The sequence below is a fragment of the Ambystoma mexicanum genome, chromosome 3q, assembly GCF_040938575.1.
Source record: "Ambystoma mexicanum isolate Mex_15411 chromosome 3q, UKY_AmexF1_1, whole genome shotgun sequence".
In the NCBI taxonomy this organism is placed as follows: domain Eukaryota; kingdom Metazoa; phylum Chordata; class Amphibia; order Caudata; family Ambystomatidae; genus Ambystoma; species Ambystoma mexicanum.
In genome coordinates, this window is record NC_090926.1 from 1,298,255,743 (window position 1) to 1,298,278,509 (window position 22,767).

Below are 22,767 nucleotides of genomic sequence, written 5' to 3' on the forward strand. Positions count from 1 at the left end.
ATTCGTCGTTTGACCTGTTGACGCTGTCCTCCCATGCTCTTGTTTCCGCGTTAATCCACCTGTCTAGTTCATTTCGCCATGCCTTATGATTCGGGCCTGCAGGTTTCTTCCAGGCCATGGCAATTTGTCTTTTGGCCAGTATACAGGTCAAGTCCTTGAGTTTCACCCAGTGCTTGAGTTTGGCTTGCCTGGGGTGTGTTCCCAGAAGGCACTCCTCGGGGGACCACTTGTAGTTGGGGGAACCCGCTTTTTCAAAGGTCTGTTTTATTTTCATCCATAGGGATTGTGATTTGTTGCACTCCCAGAACATGTGAAATAGATCTGCCCCGTCTGCGTTGCACCATGGGCAGTGAGCTTCCTTTTGTTTGTTAATTTTCGCTAGCCTGCAGGGGGTCAGATATGTCCGATGTAGCATGCTCAGTTGTATAAATCGGAATCTGTGGTTTCTGGACACAGCTTTGGGGTATGCTAGCGCTCTGTTCCATTCACCTTCTGAGAGTTCCCGTCTCAGATCTGTTTCCCATCTCTTTTTCATTGTCTCACTTTTTGGGTTGGGTATGTCGCTGAGGTGGCTGTATATCTGAGAGACCGCTCTTTGTCCCTCTCCCAGGTTATTAACAACGTTATAAGAGGGGCTGACTCTGGTTCCTCTGGCCAAACGTCCCATTTTTCCTTAGCCGTTTCCCGTATCCTGCGGTACCAGAGGAATTGGCTAGCTTGTATGTCCTCCTCTTTTTGTAGTGACTCGAACTACCTGAAGGAGCCTTCGTCATACAGGTCCCCCCAAGTGTAGACACCTTTCCTCTCCCAGTGTCTAAGGTGGAGTAGGTCCGTACTTGATTTGCACATGTCTTGGATCAGTGGGATTTCGGGAGAGTACGGGTGTTTCAGCTGGGTAATCTCCTTCGCCCTTTGCCATATTTGCCTCCCCAGGGTGGCAATGGAGGGTATGTCGCTCAGTAGGTGTTGTGGGGCCCATATGAGTTCTCTCAGGTATATAGGGGAGATCATGGATTGTAATAGGGGTGTCTCGGACGTGGTGTCGTCGGCTAACCATTTGGACACAAAGCTGAGTTGAGCAGCTACATAGTATTTTTCAAGGTTCGGGAGCTGGATACCGCCTTGCGCGTATGTTAATACTAGGGTAGAGTGTCTGGCCTGCCCCCAAAGGAAGCCACGAACGATTGAATCAAGCAGACGAAAGAACTTAGGTTTGATGTAGTATTGTACGTTCTGGAATTTGTATAGGAACCGGGGGAGGACAATCATTTTAACTACTGAGGCCCTGCCCATCACTGATAGGGGAAGTTTTGCCCAGAAGCTCATTGATTTGCGTAGTGCGAGTATAGCCGCCACCGTGTTGTGCTCATGCATAAGCTCCGGGGAGTGCATTATTTGGATTCCGAGGTAGCGGAATGTCGTGGTCTGCCATTGTATACCTAGTGCGGGGAGCTCCTCCCTGTCTCTGCTTCTCAGTCCTGCCAGTGGGAACAGGCAGGACTTAGCTCTGCTAAATCGTATGCCCGAGGCCTTGGAGAAGTTGTCGAGGACCTCCAACATGGTTGGAATGTTAAGGTGCGGATCCCTGACGTACAATAGGACATCGTCCTCATAGAGCGAAATGATGGGGTCCGTCCCGCCAAGTCTTATCCCTGCATCAAAGAACTGTTTCCTGAAATAGATTGTAATGGGTTCCAACCCGAGGATATAAAGCATGGGAGACAGCGGGCATCCCTGTCTTGTGCCCCTACATATGTCCCATATTGCTGATACATGTCTCCCAGTTTTCACCCGAGCCCTTGGTCTGGTGTACAGTATTTTGACCCATCGAACAAATCCCGGACCAAAACCGAATTCCTGTAGGACTGCTAGTAACCATTCCCAATATATAGAATCGAATGCCTTGATGGCGTCTAGCGACAGCAAGGCATTGGGCTCGGGATTCGCGTCTGTTTGTTCGACTATGTGTTGTAGTCTGCGTAAATTCATGGTTGTGTTGCGTCCCGGTATAAATCCGCATTGGTCTGTGTGGATAATATCGCCTATGAGTCTGGAAAGTCGTTTGGCAAGAATTGTGGTCAGTTATTTGACGTCATAATTAAGCATGGCTAGGGGTCGATATGATTCGCAGTGTTCCGCCGGTTTGTTTGGCTTGAGGACTGGGATCACAAGGGTTTCCCTCATGCTGTCAGGTAGGATACCTCGCTCGCATGTTTCCAGGAAGACTTTGTGTAACAGTGGGACCAGGGAGGAGTCGTATGACTTATAAAACTCTGAGGGCAACCCATCAGTGCCCGGGGCCTTGCATGTAGCCTGTGACTTAATTGCCTCAGCTATGTCTTCCGCAGTGATTTCAGCATCTAAGGCTTCGGCTTGTGTAGGGGAGAGCCTGGGTAGTCCTATTTCGTCTAGGGTGCCCATTATCTGGTCTAGGGGGATTTCAGCTTCGTGTGAGTACAGGTGCGCATAATAGTTTTTAAAGGTGTCATTTATGTTATGTTGGGCTTGATGTACGTTGCCGTCCTTGTCCTGTAAAGAGGTAATTGTGTGCCTGGGGTGTTCTTTCCTGCAGAGCCAAGCCAACAGCCTACCAGGCCTGTCAGCTTCCGTGTGTGCTCTGTTCGTTCTGGTGGTATAATCAAACTTGGCCAGTCTATCCCAGGCCTTCGTGCATTCGACTCTAAGGGCTTTGAGCTTGTCTTCCCGTTGTTGTGGGCTTAAGGGACTGTTATCGAGCCTCTCTATCTCCCTTTCTCTTTGTGTAAGTTCATCTTTCAACTTCTTTCTCACGCCTCCGGTCTTTGTTATAATTTCACCCCGTATTACTACTTTTAGGGCTTCCCATATGGTGCTCGCGTGTTCTACACTCCCTGTATTTAGCTCTATGTAGTTGTCTATTGAGTCCTGGAGTTCATCTTTAAAAACTTGGTCCCTCAGGGCTTCCACCGGCATTCGCCACATGGGAATGGGTGGTCGTGGGCCAGCATGGTTCCACTCTATCACCAATGGAGAGTGGTCAGAGATCGTCCTACCCAGGTACCGTGCCTCCTCCATCTGGGGTAGGTGTTCCCTTCCTACGAAGCCGTAATCTAGTCTCGTGTGGAGGCCATGGGGGGGACGAGTAGTAAGAATAGGTGCGTGTCTGTGGATGTAGCTCCCTCCATATGTCTGCCAGATCTAGTCTATCCGTTACTGCATTTAGTGAGGTCGTAGCCGCTGATGGGGTCCTAGGCAAGGGTAGGGATCTGTCTAGGTCTGGATTGTGGGTGCAGTTAAAGTCCCCTCCCCAAATGAAAAGGCCATCTCTGTGTGGCGTGACTCTAGCGTACATTGAGTCGAGGTGGGCTGGGACATTGCTATTGGGGAGGTAGGAGTTCACTATGCAGACTTCTTGCTGTTCTATGCATCCGAGCAGTATCACGCACCTGCCCTCTGGGTCTTTTACTGCTTTCTTTAATTGAAATGGGAGTTGGGGATGGATCCATGTATAGACCCCTCTAGCGTACTTGGAGTAAGCGGTTCCGTACCCCTGCCCACCCCAGTGTTCCTGGAGTTTGGTGGTGGATTCTGCAGTGCAGTGTGTTTCCTGTAAGAGCGCTATAATTATCCCCTTTCTGTGTAGATAGGACTTAATTCTGTTCCTTCGAAGGTAGGTGCCGAGGCCCCTTACGTTCCATGTCATAATTTTTATTCTCATCGCCATGTCATGGGGGGTATTGTGGTGGTCGCAGTTTTCCAGCCGGGCTCCCGTGGTCGGGGTGTTTCTGGTAAGGAGTTTTGTCTATGCGCCCGGGTTCCTGGAGCATGTTCCCTCCTCCCGATTCCCTCTCTGCAGTTGGCATAATGTAGTATGGAGACTTATCAACTTTTTCAACTGTCATTCTAATGAATGAGCTAACTAAACCATTTAACTGTGAACTGCCCCCAGCAGTTGCGTAGAACTTGCAGCGCTCGGGGGCTCCCGAGCCTTCTGGGCCTCTCCAGGCCTTCCGGTGCGGGCTGCGTGCAAGCATTTGACTCACACATCTCTTTTGGGGGGCGCCCATTGGCGTGGTCGTGTGTGGTGCCTCGTGCTTCTGCCCGATATTGCCATCGTTGTGTTACGGTCTGAATTGGCTGAGTTGTACCTCTGTGTGGAGTTGACGGCCGGTGATGGCGTTCGTGGCTTCCTGCTTTATCCGTTGTTAGTCCTTGGCGGTTCCTCTCCGTCATCCGCCAAGTTATTGTGCTCGAGCCACATGTTTGCTGCGGCTGGGGTCTCCAAGAAGAGTGCTTTACCTTTGTAAAGGACTTTGAGGCGAGCGGGGTAGAGCAGCATGTATTTCAGATTAAGTTTGCAGAGTCTCGCTTTTACTGTTATGAATGAGTTCCTGGCACACTGTACTGCGGGGGTGTAATCTGGGTATATGACAATTGGTGAGTCTTGTCTTTTGATTTCACCTCCTTCCCTGGAATAGCGCAATAGTGTCTCTCTGTCTCGAAAGTTTAAGATTTTTGCAATGATCGGGCGTGGGTGTGAGCCCGGTGGAGGGCGCTTTTGAAGGGATCTATGGGTGCGTTCTACTGAGAACCCTTGCGAGAGATTTCCTGCGCCAATTTCTTGTTGCAGCATTGTCTCTATAAATTCTGTGGGATCCGGGCCTTCCATATCTTCGGGAACACCTAGGATCCTGATGTTATTGCGCCGTGCTCGGCCTTCTGCGTCTTCGGATCGCGCTTCCAGCCTTGCCACTTGCTGTTCTAAATCTAGGACTCGCTTCTTCAGGTCTGTGGTGTTCTCAACATTGACCTGTAGAGTGGCTTCATTGGCGTTGACTCTTTCGGTCAGATTGCGTGTGTCTTGTCGCATGAGCTGCATATCAACTTTAATTTCTTCAATCTTGCCTTCAATGGAGGCGCGGAGCGCTGCAATGGCTTGAAGGACTTGTGTATCACCAGTTGCCGCTGCCGTGTGTGATGGTTCATCGGTGGGTATAGGGTCTGACTGTGGCAGCTGTTTAGGCCTGACCGTCGTGTAGGTGTCCATTGTCATGGATTTCGGTTTGGTTCTAGGCGGAGACATCCTTTCCCTCTGGGCCGCCGTGCCAGCCTCCACTGTTCGTTGGGTGCCTATCCCGGTACTAAGTTTCGGTGAGGAACCGGAGCTGGGCCCCCCCCTCTTCGCGCGTTATTGTCGCGTCTAGTTAGATTCAGCCTCCGGTGATGTTAGGGGGGGTGATCCTGGCAGCGTTGAGTCTTGCCCCCGTGTGGTGTGGTACCCCCCGGGTTCAAGCAGTTCAGTGACGCCGTAATCAGGGATGTCTTATGTTGGGCAGGGCAGCTGGTCCTAGTCCCCCTTCCCACAGGCCCCGACGGTTGGGCTGGTGCCCTCGTTATCTTTCCATAGCAGCACGGGGGGTGGGGGGGCGCAAGGCAGCCACTCACTGTTATCGGCGTTGGGGGTCGTTGTCCTGTGTCGCAGGCCTGTCTCCGCGGTTCAGTCCGTTGAGGTCTGGCCCCAGAGCTGTGCCTCTGGAGAGGGTCGATTCCCTCCTCCTCGCGTTCGATCACTAGTGGGGCCCAGCGCCTGTGTTGTCGGGCAGCGAGAGGAGGCCCTCGTCTCCGGCTCTCACTGCGCAGGGTCCCTGCTCACTCCAAGCAGTCAGCGGGCCGCGGTCTGCAGGTCGCGGCGTTGCACAGTTCCACAGTGTCTCCTCCAGGGCCGAGAGCGAGCCCAGGAGCTGGGAGTTAGCTCGTCGAGAAGGGGGCGCTTGGGATCGTAACAGTCGCCGCCATCTTTGATCCTCAGGGGCGTCTCTTTGCTCGCCTCGTTCAGGGTGTTGTCGACTCCGATTTTGTTCGGAGGTCGGATCGCTGCAGCGGGAGAGGTTTCTCTTTCCAGTCGTGTATTTTTGCAGGGAATTTCTTGGCCCTAGTTGCCTGTTGCAGTAGTCCAAAGGATCGCGGGCAGGAGCTTTGCAGATGCACGTCTTTACGGCATGCGCGCTGGCCACGCCCCCGTTCCACAACAGTTGAAACACATTTACTGCGGAGTGTGTGGCTTTTTTCCTTTCTCAGTGCCTCCAGAGCCTGACTACAGATGGTCATTTTTGCAGTGCTATCCTTTGATCTGCCACCCTCCTTTCTGCCTGAACATTTACAAAGTAATAATTCACAACTGTCACCTGCAGAAATGTGGGAGAAGACGGGCTTGCAACTAGCAGCTGTATATTTGCAGCTCAGCTGAGCAGAGACCGAGACCAGTGAAGAATTTCTAGTCAAAGACGCCAGCTCGGAGCTCACAGCACGTCGATGAGGCAGAGAGCAGCCTCTGCCCAGCAAATGTCACGGGAGGCCAATGGTAGGCGTCTCACGCTGACAGTGACTGTCTGGACTACGGGGTGCACAGGGCAGTGTAGAGTGTCTCTTTCACACTGGCCATGCACGCAATGATCATCAAAATGATGGGCCATTAACACGGCCACCAGAGGATGCTGATCATGCCGTGCAGGGCCTCAGGTAGCCAGGCCAAAAAAACTAACATTTTTTTAAATTGGTATTTATGCCACTAAATCGGTAGGGGTAGGACTGCTTAAAAAGCGGTATCCAACGCCTAAATTGGTAGGGTTGGCATGTATGCGATTGCATGGAGCCATGCAGGGGTGGAAGAGACCACCCAGGGCGTCCCACGGCCTTTCTCACTTACCATGAGACTGCCAGAAATTACAATTTGTGGTTTTCTGCTGAAACAACAATATGCAGCAACCAGCCACGCCACCAGGGACTCTTGTAAACTTAAAGAACGCGTATATCAGGGATGGCCAGGCAGCCATATAGGCTTCCCTGACCTGGAAAATACTGGGACTTTTATCATTGTCCTATAGATGTATCCACAACAGGGCCTGCAGCAGGCATCATGGGCCTGCAGCAGGCATCATGGGCCTGCAGCAGGCATCATGGGCCTGCAGGGCTGTACAGATGTTCGAACAATCCACCCAAATCTGCTAGAATGTTCTGTTGTCAAAGGAGAAACATTGGAATGTCGGGACTGAAGACACCCATTGGCACCCAGAGGAGTTGAGCCAGCCAATCAGGAGCCTGGAAAGGGCAGCTTGCACAGACCACGTCAGGCTGCATTCTGTTCCAGCCTTCTATGCCACTCCTGTGTTGTTGCCAATTCTTTTGGCTGTGGCCAGTCAATGCTTCCACCCTCTGTCTCTGCCCCCTTCTGCCTCCATGACCACACCCCACCGTCCATCCTCCACCCCTCCTTCTTCCTACTTACCCACAGCACGCTACTCCAGTCGTCCCTTTCTGCCCACTCTGGCCGCCATCAACAGAGAAACATTGACTTACAGCTTTTTCTATGTTGCATAGTGGCCATCTTCCCTTTTTGAAAAGGGAATCAGATTAGCACTCCAGTTGCACACTCAAATTCAGGGACATCATTTGGGGGTTGCCAGGGGTCACACCTGCGACCCCTGAGGTCTCCCTTGCATAAAAAAAATGAAAACCATTTTTTTTAAATTAAGTTTAGTTGCAACAAATAACGATTTTGAAAAACAAAATTACAAAAAATTGTTAAAAAAAATAAATAAAGAAAATCGTTATTTGTTGCCACTAAATCGGTAGGCGGTAGGAGTGCTTACAAAGCTGTATCCTACCACCTAAATCGGTAGGGTTGGCAAGTATGCAGTCTATATAACCAGCTTCAGAAGCGAGACATTGACTCTGTGTATGTGCAGAAAGCTACTGCAACTTTTATCAGGCGCATTGGCAGAGTACGTGAAAGCGCTGACAATCTGGAAGCTAAACTTCCACCAGAGGCCTCTTTTGCAAGTCGCAATATAAATATGACCACTTTAAATCGTTTGGCAAAAGAAGTATGTTATATCATGGTTACACAAGCCCAAGAACGCTTTGCATTTACTAAACACTGGGAGGGGGCCAAATTGTTGCAGTGTGACCTATTTCACACACATGGACAGTCTTTTTCAAATGATGCACTGACTGAAACTGTCCAAGTGTATCCCATGTTAAACAAGGAAAGACTGTGCACTGAGCTTTCAATTGTTTATGAGAGACGGGAATTCTGTAGTGCAAGTGGGGCAATTTCGCACCACCTACCCCTCAGACATCTTTGGGGTCGACACAGGTCCCAAGGGAACAAACACTTTCCAGGACGCCGCCAGCAGGATGCAAGCAGCCTCACTCTGGCTCCTTGGAGACATAGCTCCCTCGACATGCTGCAGCCCCTCACAGACACAGGGTCAGCGTACCGGCACACCGTTCTCCTCCAGACCCCGGCTCCTGTGAGTCTCTGCTTCTTGGCGCCTTTGGTCCAGGCAGCATCCCCAGCTCGCTCACTCTCTTGAAAAAGACACCTTTTATAGTTGTGAAAACAGTTGAGTGGAGTCAGGTGTGAGTGATAATTAGTACATGCCTGACTCTGCCTGACTCTATCAGTGGGACAGTTGAAGTTCTTTCTATAGTCAGTTTCCCTTACTTTCCCCATTTTGTTTCCATGAGTAATCTTTACTGCTCCCAGTTGCCTCTTCCTCGTCTCAGTATTGGTTGGAAATGGGGAGGGCGTGATGGAAGGGTTTTGGAGGATAGATCTATTTCCTGCTCTTCTATCAGGAAATTGACAATGGACATAGGGAAATCCTGTAGCCTGGTTTTCTATCAAGGGGATGGTTGCCCCCTTCCATATTCCTGATGGTTGAAAACATGGGTTTTGATGGTATTCCCCGTGATTTAAATTGGTAGAGGATGAAGGGATATTAACATCAGACTCCTGGCATTGTTTTATTTGGTTTTTATTCCTTCCCCATTTTAGGCAATTTACACTTTTTCCTTCCTCCCCTTATGGTCAATGATGACGGGATTGGAATTAGGGAAAATGAAACCTGGATTCGGGTGATTGGAATCAGCGTATCCCATGAAGGCATCCGGGACTTCCTCCTCCTCTTTTGTCACCACTTCAGAATATCGCATCTTGCCTGGGGTATTCCCACAAAGGCAGCCCCAGATTCCCCCACCCAGGTGATCCTCCTTCGCTCACCCACCCCCAGGGTTGGGATGCAAGAGTGATGGCCCACCTCTGGCCACCTGAATAGAGGACTCTCGGGGTCTTAATGGGAGAATACCACAAGGTTTCTCATAGTATCATTGACTCCGATCCCAACTTGGGAAGGATTTATCACAAGAGGCCATTTTATTAACTCATAATCTCCACACTATCCATACCCTGAGAAGGATTTCCCTACCTACCAAAATAACTAAAGGAAAGACTCTAACAAAAGGAATCTGTCCCTCACACTTACCTTACATGTACATCAGACTCATGAAGGGAATAGATGGAAATACAAATATAACAGAAATAACAGTTATGCTCAACATACAACGAATAACTGTGTATCCTTGTGACCTGGGTTAGATCCCCTTCCCCAGATTCAGAGCAGGATTTTCAATCAACAGTTCAAAATAGAAACATTCTGTTTTGCAAGCAAGTTCTCATTATATATCTATATAAGTTCTTCTTGCTGAAAAAGTCTTTCTCTTGGACTTTCACCAACAGTTCAACTAGACGACAAGTCTTTATCTCTCCAATTGTAGCAAACAGTTCAACACAGCTTCAAAGGTCTTAGGGAAGAAAACACTTCCACATTCATCTGTGGCATCAATAATGTTTTGTCAGGATGATTCCACAATAGTTCACAAAATCCTTTTGTGGTCTTGTCACTTCTTCTTTTTTTCAACCGTTAACTACAACACAGTACTTCAATGACTTCTTCCTGGTCCACTAACACAAAGTACTTGCCTACATATGTCTTATGAACCACTTTTGACTCCCCCACCCGTTCCCTCCCTTATTGCCGCCAACACATTGTATGCGGTACATTTTACAGACCCTTCTGCCGCCGCACTGTCCTCCGATACACCATGGCGGCTTTCCCAAAAAACGTTGATGCACAGCACGCTTCCCTCCAGCCAACTACCAGCCGCATCCAAACTTCTCAGACAGCACGCCGTACCGCGAGCCAATGACACTTCTGTCCGCGGAGCGAACAGGGAAATGGATCAGCGGAACGGACTCAGATATCACTAATTTTTTGGGACATGCATTTCAGTTCTTTGCAACAAAAGTACTGGTCGGATTTCCACCAAACACACAAGAGCACGCTTTCTGACCAAAGTTTTTCCTTATTCAGTCTATGGAAAAAAAGAATTTTGTGGGAGCCCCCCTATAACTTTGCCCCCCTCACACAAAACCTTGCCCAATTTGGGGGAAAAATTCAGAGCCGACCATATACTTTTTTTTGCAAAGTTAGGGGAGGATTCGTCCAGGGGGAGAACATTTATAAGCCGCCAAAAAAGTGCTCTTCCTATGACTTTAGCAACCTAACCATAACTATACGGCCACTACCGTGGGCTGTGTAATATATATATATATATCCAAGTGCATGGGATGGGGGGAGGGGAAAAGTGCATGAAGGGGGGAGAGGTGGAAAGTGCGAAGCAGAGGAGAAACAGATACATAACAATAAATACATAATAAAGGCAACAAACAGTGGTAATGCAGCCAGCAATTTGCAAGTGCTAGGTTTAAGGCAGCAGACAGGGTAGGTCTGATAAGTGCAGGAAGAAAAAGAGGGGGCTGTATGGGTACAGATACAGACCCCAGTGCAAGGGGTGGCCTGGAGGCAGTGCGGGAGGGTGGCAGGATGAGCAGGTACCTGGGCCCAAAAGACAGAGGGTGGCCAGGTGCACGGTGCCAAGAGAGAACAGGTCCGCAGGGGACAGGGGGAGCGATGGCAGAAGAAAAGAGGAAGGTCTTGAGGTGCTTCCGGAACCGGAGATGGTTCTCCTCAAGTTTTAGAGTGGCAGGGAGGCTGTTCCAGAGGGAGGCCCCAGCCGAAGACAGAGCTCTATCCCCAGCTCGTTTCTTAGAAAAACGACTGACCCTGAGTGAGTTGGAGGTAGAGGAGTGAAGAGCTCGAGAGGGGAGGTATTTGCGGAGGGATAGCTGAAGGTATTTTGGACACAGGCCCCAGAAAGCCTTGTGGACAATGCAGACGGTTTTGAATTTAATCCTTGCATCCACTGGGAGCCAGTGGAGAGATTTCAGAGCTGGAGAGATACGATCCCAGGGCTTGAGGCCAAGGACAAGTCTCGCAGTCCTGTTCTGGATTAGTTGCAGAGGGCGGAGAGTAGAGGCAGGTAGATTTAGAAAGAGGCTGTTACAATAGTCCAAGCTAGAGAGAACCAGAGCTTGAGATACCATGAGCTTCTGGGGGAAGGAGAGGAAAGGCAGAGTACCTCTGAGGAGGTGCAGTTGGAAATTTGACTTTTTAGAGACTTCAGAGATGTGGGCAGAGAAGGAAAGGGTGGTGTCAAAGATGACCCCGAGGTTCTTAGCCTCGCAGGTGGGGGTAGGAGGAGGGCCAAGGGAGGCCGGCCAGAGAGTGAGGGGAAAGGATGGTGAAGGTGTGTCGATGAGGAGGATCTCCGTCTTGCTGGCATTCAGACAAAGATCATTGGCGGCACACCAATCTTGAATGGCAGTTAGGCAATCAGAGATGAGAGAGGGAGAGGAGGTGGCAGAGGCAGCTTGAAAATGATTGTGAATTACTATCTACACAGGCTGCGCTTGGTAACCAACGTAAAGCCACTGATGTGCAAAATTTAAACAAGAATGATGGGGAATTAATCACAGAGATATTCTACTGGTTTATTAGTAACAAAGAGCAAAGTTGTTCATTCACAGGTAAAGTGTAACACATCAATTGTGTTGAATGAGTCTGAACTTGGATGAATTACACAGAGCAATTTATATGCAATCAATAAAACATCCACAATTTATATGCAATTGCGCAGCATATTTGTTGAGTACTTCAAAAACCAAAACTTGAATGAATCACATTGTTTGAGATAGGCTTATTCGCCAAAACACACACAATTTATATGCAATTGCGCAGCGTATTTCACATTAAAGAAAAGCCAAGAATTTGCCAAAACATGCCAACACGTGTTTCAACCAAAGAGGTCGTCCTCAGGGCATACAAATGTAGTTTACCATTTGCATTAATCTATAATTATTGAACCTTGGCTTGAAATCGAAACAACCAACGTCAGAGGTAGTGGGTCAAAAAACAAGAAAAAACAGGAGAGAAAGGAGAAATAGAAAGAAATAAAAACATACCGTTAGAGATAATATATGCAATTGATTGTTCTATTTCCTAAAATAGGGATAAATGAATCTATCCATACCTTAAATATGATTGAGGTTTCCTAATACTTGATTCAACTTTCAGTAGTTGAGAGATTTAGTGATTTCTACATGCTTGACTGGACAGGGTCTGTAAGTTATAAAGACTTGGTATAATATGACACATATTTTAGTTCAAAAGTCTGCATTGCTAGTAAGTTTAACATCTAATTTGTGAAAAGTATGGAAACTATAATTACCAGTCTTGCAATCAAGAGGTAGTTGTCGTTCGACTGATATGCCGCTGTTGCAGTATAATTGAAATGTAACGCACGTTTTTAGCGTGCCTTGCCTTTAAATTCGGCCGTAATCTGTAACATGGATATGACAACGTATTTAAACACTTGTTATAAGGAACGTGCTGCATAAGCTTTTCGTTTGGTATCGTTAGGGCGTGGAACTGGCTTACCGGCATACGCTCCAAATAAGCTTTTCGTTTGGTATCGTTAGGGCGTAGAACTGGCTTACCGGCATACGCTCCAAAAGTTGATGTGCTCAATGGCCGGTTGTTTCTCAATACTGAAGGCATCGGCACAATCCGGGGGTTACTATAGTAACCTTCCCGGGTTAGGTCAGGTGATGTAGTCATCTGACCCTGTTGCTTGGATACTCCTTACAAGCCGGAAATGCATAAAACAGACATTTGAGGAAAGCTTCCTATGCGGAAGCTCATTCATTTACGGCAATATTTTTGCAGCGACTTAATTACATATAGATATTTTGATGTTAATACTGTGTACAGCTTTGACATCAACAAAAAGAAAACTGAAATAATCCGTACTAATTCTAATCCTATGTTAGGTGCGGATATTGGATAGTTGGTGCTAAATATCAACCTCAATTAAGAAATCAAAATAAATGTGGTGCGCTCGAATCAGCGTGCAGACATGCAAATAACTGCCGGTTGGGCTGTTGGGACAAATATAAACAGTGACTTCTCACAGAGTGGGGTCACTAGGCTGAATATAAATGCCTCGGGCATAGTCGGTAAGCTGTATCGGTTTGCATGGGTTTGATTGTCTGTTTTTTAGCATTAAATTCGTACAAATTATAGAAACACATTCAATTCATGGTCTTGGTTCAAACCAAGTGACAGGCAACGTAATTTACAAATCATTCTTGCTTCCTGTTGTCGTAGGGTCAATTCTCTGTTACCACCTCTCGGATGTTGTTGGATGTGTTTGAGTCCAATGAATTTGATGTCTTTAATATTATCCAGTTGATGATGCTTCTGCCAATGGGAAGCTAAAGGAAGTCTAATATCCTGGCTACTAAGATTGTTGAGGTGTTCTCGAATCCTGAAACGGACTTCTCTGATCGTGCTGCCAATATACATTTTCTGACATACACATAAGATACCATAGATAACAAATTTTGTACGACAATTAATAAAGTCAAATATTTTGGTTTGAAGTCCATTATGGCAGCTAAAGATTTTTGTAGGTGCTAAAGCATGATGGCAAAAATTGCATGTCCCGCACTTGTAAAAGCCTGCTGGCTTTGTGCTTGTAGTAAGCCAATTTGCCTGTCCAATTGGGTCAGGTTTAAGGAAAGAGGGACTGAGGATCTTCCTCAAAGTCTTTGCCTTGGTAAAGATAATACTGGGTCGATCAGTAATATACGATATCAAATCAGAATCTAGGTGTAAAATATGCCAATGTTTTTTCAGTATATACTGTATGAATTTGTGGTCACTTGAATATTTTGTGATGAAGTTGACATGCTTAGGATATTGTTCGCTGGACACTTTTGTCTTATTTATCAGCAATTGTGGTCTCGGTATTTTCTTGACCGCATCAGTAGTTTTCCTGATTAGTTGAATTGGATACCCTCTTTCCCGAAATCTGTGTCCAATTGACTTACATTCTATTTGAAACATTTCATCCTGGCTGCAATTTCTTTTCGCTCTTAACATTTCACCTCTGGGAATATTTTGGATAACACTTTGTCTATGGCTACTAGTTGCATGCAGTATAGAGTTTACTGCAGTTTCTTTCCTAAAGGTGCAGGTTTCGATGTTGTTTGACACAATGTTAATCTTAAGATCTAAAAAAGTAATTTCTGCTGCATCCATATGTCCTGTAAACTTAATATCAAAGGTGTTATCATTAAGGTAAAGCATAAATGCTGCAAAATCTTCTTTACTGCCTTCCCAAATCGCCAGGACATCATCAATATACCTTTTCCACCTGATAATGTTGTGCTTGAACGGATTGTTCTGAAAAATATATTTTTCCTCAAAGTAGGCCATGAATAGGTTGGCCAAAGAGGGCGCATATTTCGCCCCCATCGCAATCCCTTTAATTTGCGAGTAATAGTCACCATTGAAAAGGAACTGATTGTGTGTAAGTGTAAATTCCAAAAAACTTTTAATCATCTGTACATGTGTATAGTGTGAAGCAGAGTAGGTTCTGAAGCTAAAATCAATCGTATCCAGGGCCAGTTGGTGTTGAATTGAAGTATAGAGGGCTTCCACATCTAGAGTCACTAAATAGTATGTGGGTTTCCAGATAGTCCCTTGTAATATTTGCAACGTATGTGTTGTGTCTTTAATATATGCTGGGATTTCCGGTACCAAATGTTTAATACTACTGTCTATATAGTCAGCGAGTGCTTCGGTAGCTCCTCCCTGGCCACTCATGATTGGTCGAACTGTTGGGAGAGTGAGAAACGGCTTGTGGACCTTGGGTAAAAAATAAATTGTTGGCATAAGTGGTTTGGAAATCGATAAAAACGCTTTTTCATCATCTGAAAGTAGTCCTTGGTGATACCAAAACTGAAGTAAAGTTTGTAATTCTTGTGAAGTTAGTAATGTGGGGTTAGTAATAAGTTTCTCATAACATCCAGGCGTGGTTAAATGTTCCATTGACATTTTAATGTAATCTGATTTATTCAGAATGACAATGTTGCCTCCTTTGTCAGCCTCTTTAATAATGATTGAGCTGTCTTCACATAAATCTTGTAGTGCCTGTCTTTCCAACTTGGTAAGATTCTGTTTCCTGCTGCAACAATTTTGTTGAAATCCATCTAGGTGTTTATGAATTTCCTTGGTGATTGCCTTGTAAAAGATATCAATGACATTGTCTCCAGCAATAGGTGGCATGAATTTCGATCTATTCTTATGTTCCTTAATATCCATATTTCGTTGATGAATGCCGAGTTCTACTTGAATATCACTGACAGTTTTAGATCCCTCTTCCATGAGGTTGGAAAGTAAGTGTATATTTTCTATTTCTTGAATACTTTTAGAACTGGTGGCTGGGAGTTGCTCTAAAGGTCTATACATTTCGACTTTATTATGAAAGAATTTTTTAAGTTTGAGTTTTCTTGAAAATTTGTAAAGGTCAATTTGAAGTTCAGTCATATCAGATGTAGCATACGGTGCAAATGAAAGCCCATGATTAAGTACAGATTGTTGTAGTGATGAGAGGTGTTTATCAGACAAATTGATGACTAGACTTTTAGTATAGATTTCGGTTTGGTTTTCTTGAAACTGGATCTGGTGAGTCTTTTGTTTGTATCTTTCTCGTCCTCTCCTCCTTGCTCCTCTTCCTCTTCCTCCTCTGAGGTTGTTGGAGTAGGTAGATTTTTGCGTCCTAAAGGGACATTTTTAAAGAATCGGACTTGTTTATTTTGAGAGTTATAGGTAGATTGGTTACCTTTCTTATATCTTTTAATTTCTGCCAGAAAGCCTCGTCTGAAATGACGAGACCCTTCTGCATTAATCTGTTCTCCCTCAATGTTAGGGTTAGTAGTGGTTTCAATTTCTGAGTCTGTGTCAGATGTGACGGGTGACGCTGTAGGCGTGACTATTTGTGATTGGTCCCCATCATATTTAGGTTGATAGGTGTATACTCTATCATTTAGATAGTCCTTTTCATCTCTATAAAATTTCCTGAATTTACGTAACTTGATTTCATCTTGATATTCGACTAAAATCTCATTCATTTTGGCATAGTTTTTAACCTTTGAACTTTCTGGGTTACTCATTTCTGTGATTTCAATTTTTAGTTTGTCAATTTCTTTAAGTACTCGAGTATGCTCGCGTTCAGCATGTATGACCAAAATTTTCATCATATTCTCCGAGCTGGCTGTGATATTACTTTCCCAGTCAGCTGCCAGATCCTGATCATCTTTATGTACGAAGTCGGGGAAAATTAAAATTCTTAATCCTCTCGGTATAATGTCTTGCTGTATATAGTTTTTGAGTGATACTTGTTCCCAATACTTGTTGATTTCTTTCTTGCATAATCTTTCTAATTTAATAAATTTCTGAATAAGCGTTTCTGATACATTAGGTCTAGACTTAAAGGGATTAGTATCTGAGCCCCTAGGTGCAAAGAGGGCAGCACTGTCCTCTTCTCTGTTTTTAAGGTAGTCTGTCATAATGAAAAACAATGCAAGTTATTTTCCTAAATTTGGAAACAGTGCAGCAGTCCACAGGGCAAATGAAACTGAAAATACGGTATGTGGAAGTGAAGCCCTAGTCAGGAATGCGCACAACTGGATTTTCATGAAAGGAAGTAAAGTAAAATTGTGGTTGAGCTGCTGTCGTGTAGGTAGTGAGATGATCTGCCACTATCACCTTGAAGTATATCAAATTATTGTGAATTACTATCTACACAGGCTGCGCTTGGTAACCAACGTAAAGCCACTGATGTGCAAAATTTAAACAAGAATGATGGGGAATTAATCACAGAGATATTCTACTGGTTTATTAGTAACAAAGAGCAAAGTTGTTCATTCACAGGTAAAGTGTAACACATCAATTGTGTTGAATGAGTCTGAACTTGGATGAATTACACAGAGCAATTTATATGCAATCAATAAAACATCCACAATTTATATGCAATTGCGCAGCATATTTGTTGAGTACTTCAAAAACCAAAACTTGAATGAATCACATTGTTTGAGATAGGCTTATTCGCCAAAACACACACAATTTATATGCAATTGCGCAGCGTATTTCACATTAAAGAAAAGCCAAGAATTTGCCAAAACATGCCAACACGTGTTTCAACCAAAGAGGTCGTCCTCAGGGCATACAAATGTAGTTTACCATTTGCATTAATCTATAATTATTGAACCTTGGCTTGAAATCGAAACAACCAACGTCAGAGGTAGTGGGTCAAAAAACAAGAAAAAACAGGAGAGAAAGGAGAAATAGAAAGAAATAAAAACATACCGTTAGAGATAATATATGCAATTGATTGTTCTATTTCCTAAAATAGGGATAAATGAATCTATCCATACCTTAAATATGATTGAGGTTTCCTAATACTTGATTCAACTTTCAGTAGTTGAGAGATTTAGTGATTTCTACATGCTTGACTGGACAGGGTCTGTAAGTTATAAAGACTTGGTATAATATGACACATATTTTAGTTCAAAAGTCTGCATTGCTAGTAAGTTTAACATCTAATTTGTGAAAAGTATGGAAACTATAATTACCAGTCTTGCAATCAAGAGGTAGTTGTCGTTCGACTGATATGCCGCTGTTGCAGTATAATTGAAATGTAACGCACGTTTTTAGCGTGCCTTGCCTTTAAATTCGGCCGTAATCTGTAACATGGATATGACAACGTATTTAAACACTTGTTATAAGGAACGTGCTGCATAAGCTTTTCGTTTGGTATCGTTAGGGCGTGGAACTGGCTTACCGGCATACGCTCCAAATAAGCTTTTCGTTTGGTATCGTTAGGGCGTAGAACTGGCTTACCGGCATACGCTCCAAAAGTTGATGTGCTCAATGGCCGGTTGTTTCTCAATACTGAAGGCATCGGCACAATCCGGGGGTTACTATAGTAACCTTCCCGGGTTAGGTCAGGTGATGTAGTCATCTGACCCTGTTGCTTGGATACTCCTTACAAGCCGGAAATGCATAAAACAGACATTTGAGGAAAGCTTCCTATGCGGAAGCTCATTCATTTACGGCAATATTTTTGCAGCGACTTAATTACATATAGATATTTTGATGTTAATACTGTGTACAGCTTTGACATCAACAAAAAGAAAACTGAAATAATCCGTACTAATTCTAATCCTATGTTAGGTGCGGATATTGGATAGTTGGTGCTAAATATCAACCTCAATTAAGAAATCAAAATAAATGTGGTGCGCTCGAATCAGCGTGCAGACATGCAAATAACTGCCGGTTGGGCTGTTGGGACAAATATAAACAGTGACTTCTCACAGAGTGGGGTCACTAGGCTGAATATAAATGCCTCGGGCATAGTCGGTAAGCTGTATCGGTTTGCATGGGTTTGATTGTCTGTTTTTTAGCATTAAATTCGTACAAATTATAGAAACACATTCAATTCATGGTCTTGGTTCAAACCAAGTGACAGGCAACGTAATTTACAAATCATTCTTGCTTCCTGTTGTCGTAGGGTCAATTCTCTGTTACCACCTCTCGGATGTTGTTGGATGTGTTTGAGTCCAATGAATTTGATGTCTTTAATATTATCCAGTTGATGATGCTTCTGCCAATGGGAAGCTAAAGGAAGTCTAATATCCTGGCTACTAAGATTGTTGAGGTGTTCTCGAATCCTGAAACGGACTTCTCTGATCGTGCTGCCAATATACATTTTCTGACATACACATAAGATACCATAGATAACAAATTTTGTACGACAATTAATAAAGTCAAATATTTTGGTTTGAAGTCCATTATGGCAGCTAAAGATTTTTGTAGGTGCTAAAGCATGATGGCAAAAATTGCATGTCCCGCACTTGTAAAAGCCTGCTGGCTTTGTGCTTGTAGTAAGCCAATTTGCCTGTCCAATTGGGTCAGGTTTAAGGAAAGAGGGACTGAGGATCTTCCTCAAAGTCTTTGCCTTGGTAAAGATAATACTGGGTCGATCAGTAATATACGATATCAAATCAGAATCTAGGTGTAAAATATGCCAATGTTTTTTCAGTATATACTGTATGAATTTGTGGTCACTTGAATATTTTGTGATGAAGTTGACATGCTTAGGATATTGTTCGCTGGACACTTTTGTCTTATTTATCAGCAATTGTGGTCTCGGTATTTTCTTGACCGCATCAGTAGTTTTCCTGATTAGTTTAGTATATTTTTCAGAACAATCCGTTCAAGCACAACATTATCAGGTGGAAAAGGTATATTGATGATGTCCTGGCGATTTGGGAAGGCAGTAAAGAAGATTTTGCAGCATTTATGCTTTACCTTAATGATAACACCTTTGATATTAAGTTTACAGGACATATGGATGCAGCAGAAATTACTTTTTTAGATCTTAAGATTAACATTGTGTCAAACAACATCGAAACCTGCACCTTTAGGAAAGAAACTGCAGTAAACTCTATACTGCATGCAACTAGTAGCCATAGACAAAGTGTTATCCAAAATATTCCCAGAGGTGAAATGTTAAGAGCGAAAAGAAATTGCAGCCAGGATGAAATGTTTCAAATAGAATGTAAGTCAATTGGACACAGATTTCGGGAAAGAGGGTATCCAATTCAACTAATCAGGAAAACTACTGATGCGGTCAAGAAAATACCGAGACCACAATTGCTGATAAATAAGACAAAAGTGTCCAGCGAACAATATCCTAAGCATGTCAACTTCATCACAAAATATTCAAGTGACCACAAATTCATACAGTATATACTGAAAAAACATTGGCATATTTTACACCTAGATTCTGATTTGATATCGTATATTACTGATCGACCCAGTATTATCTTTACCAAGGCAAAGACTTTGAGGAAGATCCTCAGTCCCTCTTTCCTTAAACCTGACCCAATTGGACAGGCAAATTGGCTTACTACAAGCACAAAGCCAGCAGGCTTTTACAAGTGCGGGACATGCAATTTTTGCCATCATGCTTTAGCACCTACAAAAATCTTTAGCTGCCATAATGGACTTCAAACCAAAATATTTGACTTTATTAATTGTCGTACAAAATTTGTTATCTATGGTATCTTATGTGTATGTCAGAAAATGTATATTGGCAGCACGATCAGAGAAGTCCGTTTCAGGATTCGAGAACACCTCAACAATCTTAGTAGCCAGGATATTAGACTTCCTTTAGCTTCCCATTGGCAGAAGCATCATCAACTGGATAATATTAAAGACATCAAATTCATTGGACTCAAACACATCCAACAACATCCGAGAGGTGGTAACAGAGAATTGACCCTACGACAACAGGAAGCAAGAATGATTTGTAAATTACGTTGCCTGTCACTTGGTTTGAACCAAGACCATGAATTGAATGTGTTTCTATAATTTGTACGAATTTAATGCTAAAAAACAGACAATCAAACCCATGCAAACCGATACAGCTTACCGACTATGCCCGAGGCATTTATATTCAGCCTAGTGACCCCACTCTGTGAGAAGTCACTGTTTATATTTGTCCCAACAGCCCAACCGGCAGTTATTTGCATGTCTGCACGCTGATTCGAGCGCACCACATTTATTTTGATTTCTTAATTGAGGTTGATATTTAGCACCAACTATCCAATATCCGCACCTAACATAGGATTAGAATTAGTACGGATTATTTCAGTTTTCTTTTTGTTGATGTCAAAGCTGTACACAGTATTAACATCAAAATATCTATATGTAATTAAGTCGCTGCAAAAATATTGCCGTAAATGAATGAGCTTCCGCATAGGAAGCTTTCCTCAAATGTCTGTTTTATGCATTTCCGGCTTGTAAGGAGTATCCAAGCAACAGGGTCAGATGACTACATCACCTGACCTAACCCGGGAAGGTTACTATAGTAACCCCCGGATTGTGCCGATGCCTTCAGTATTGAGAAACAACCGGCCATTGAGCACATCAACTTTTGGAGCGTATGCCGGTAAGCCAGTTCTACGCCCTAACGATACCAAACGAAAAGCTTATTTGGAGCGTATGCCGGTAAGCCAGTTCCACGCCCTAACGATACCAAACGAAAAGCTTATGCAGCACGTTCCTTATAACAAGTGTTTAAATACGTTGTCATATCCATGTTACAGATTACGGCCGAATTTAAAGGCAAGGCACGCTAAAAACGTGCGTTACATTTCAATTATACTGCAACAGCGGCATATCAGTCGAACGACAACTACCTCTTGATTGCAAGACTGGTAATTATAGTTTCCATACTTTTCACAAATTAGATGTTAAACTTACTAGCAATGCAGACTTTTGAACTAAAATATGTGTCATATTATACCAAGTCTTTATAACTTACAGACCCTGTCCAGTCAAGCATGTAGAAATCACTAAATCTCTCAACTACTGAAAGTTGAATCAAGTATTAGGAAACCTCAATCATATTTAAGGTATGGATAGATTCATTTATCCCTATTTTAGGAAATAGAACAATCAATTGCATATATTATCTCTAACGGTATGTTTTTATTTCTTTCTATTTCTCCTTTCTCTCCTGTTTTTTCTTGTTTTTTGACCCACTACCTCTGACGTTGGTTGTTTCGATTTCAAGCCAAGGTTCAATAATTATAGATTAATGCAAATGGTAAACTACATTTGTATGCCCTGAGGACGACCTCTTTGGTTGAAACACGTGTTGGCATGTTTTGGCAAATTCTTGGCTTTTCTTTAATGTGAAATACGCTGCGCAATTGCATATAAATTGTGTGTGTTTTGGCGAATAAGCCTATCTCAAACAATGTGATTCATTCAAGTTTTGGTTTTTGAAGTACTCAACAAATATGCTGCGCAATTGCATATAAATTGTGGATGTTTTATTGATTGCATATAAATTGCTCTGTGTAATTCATCCAAGTTCAGACTCATTCAACACAATTGATGTGTTACACTTTACCTGTGAATGAACAACTTTGCTCTTTGTTACTAATAAACCAGTAGAATATCTCTGTGATTAATTCCCCATCATTCTTGTTTAAATTTTGCACATCAGTGGCTTTACGTTGGTTACCAAGCGCAGCCTGTGTAGATAGTAATTCACAATAATTTGATATACTTCAAGGTGATAGTGGCAGATCATCTCACTACCTACACGACAGCAGCTCAACCACAATTTTACTTTACTTCCTTTCATGAAAATCCAGTTGTGCGCATTCCTGACTAGGGCTTCACTTCCACATACCGTATTTTCAGCTTGAAAATGAGTTGAGTGTCGTCAGCATAGCACTGGAAATTTGAGCAGAAAATGGCAATGCAGTGGGCGAGAGTTGCCAGGTATTGGTTGAAAAGCCAGGGCGAGAGGTTAGACCCCTCAGGAACACCACAGGTAGAGAGGAAGATCGATGAAAGGAAGGACCCAAGTTGGACCTGGGAGGGTCGATCTGAGAGGAAAGAGGTCAGCCAGGCCAGAGCCTGATCAGTGATACCCAGGTTTTCACTGAGACGGTTGAGCAGGATGGTATGGTTGACCGTGTTGAAGGCAGAAGAGAGATCGAGGAGGATGAGGAAAGATGGAATGTTAGAGTCAAGGTTGGTGAACAGATCTTCACGGATGTTTAGGAGAGCAGTTTCCTTGCTTCTGGCAGCTCTGAAGCCAGACTGGTGGTCATGG

At 44.0% G+C, this 22,767-nt stretch overlaps 2 protein-coding genes across 3 annotated transcripts; one reads left to right on the forward strand and one right to left on the reverse strand.

The window, feature by feature from the left end:
* Positions 1-11,699: 11,699 nt before the first annotated feature.
* On the reverse strand, positions 11,700-15,614 carry LOC138447902 (uncharacterized). Of its 2 annotated transcripts, XM_069604416.1 has the most exons (3): positions 12,719-15,614; positions 12,451-12,561; positions 11,700-12,341 (listed from the first exon to the last, which is right to left on the reverse strand). In XM_069604416.1, the coding sequence occupies exon 1, from the start codon at positions 15,612-15,614 to the stop codon at positions 13,299-13,301; it is 2,316 nt and encodes a 771-aa protein (XP_069460517.1). In that variant the 3' UTR covers positions 11,700-12,341; positions 12,451-12,561; positions 12,719-13,298. The 2 variants fall into 2 exon arrangements, with proteins under 2 accessions (XP_069460517.1, XP_069460516.1); XM_069604415.1 differs by having other exon boundaries at positions 11,700-12,561.
* A 3,726-nt stretch (positions 15,615-19,340) lies between these two features.
* LOC138447903 (uncharacterized) lies at positions 19,341-22,103 on the forward strand. The gene is made up of 2 exons (XM_069604417.1): positions 19,341-21,352; positions 21,462-22,103. Exon 1 carries the CDS (start codon positions 19,431-19,433, stop codon positions 20,502-20,504), a length of 1,074 nt encoding a protein of 357 aa, XP_069460518.1. The 5' UTR covers positions 19,341-19,430; the 3' UTR covers positions 20,505-21,352; positions 21,462-22,103.
* The last annotated feature ends 664 nt before the right edge of the window (positions 22,104-22,767 follow it).

Coding starts and splice junctions, on each gene's coding strand:
- LOC138447902 (XM_069604416.1), bottom strand. CDS start 15,614: ATGACTGAACTTCAAATTGACCTTTACAAATTTTCAAGAAAACTCAAA.
- LOC138447903 (XM_069604417.1), top strand. CDS start 19,431: ATGCTTTACCTTAATGATAACACCTTTGATATTAAGTTTACAGGACAT.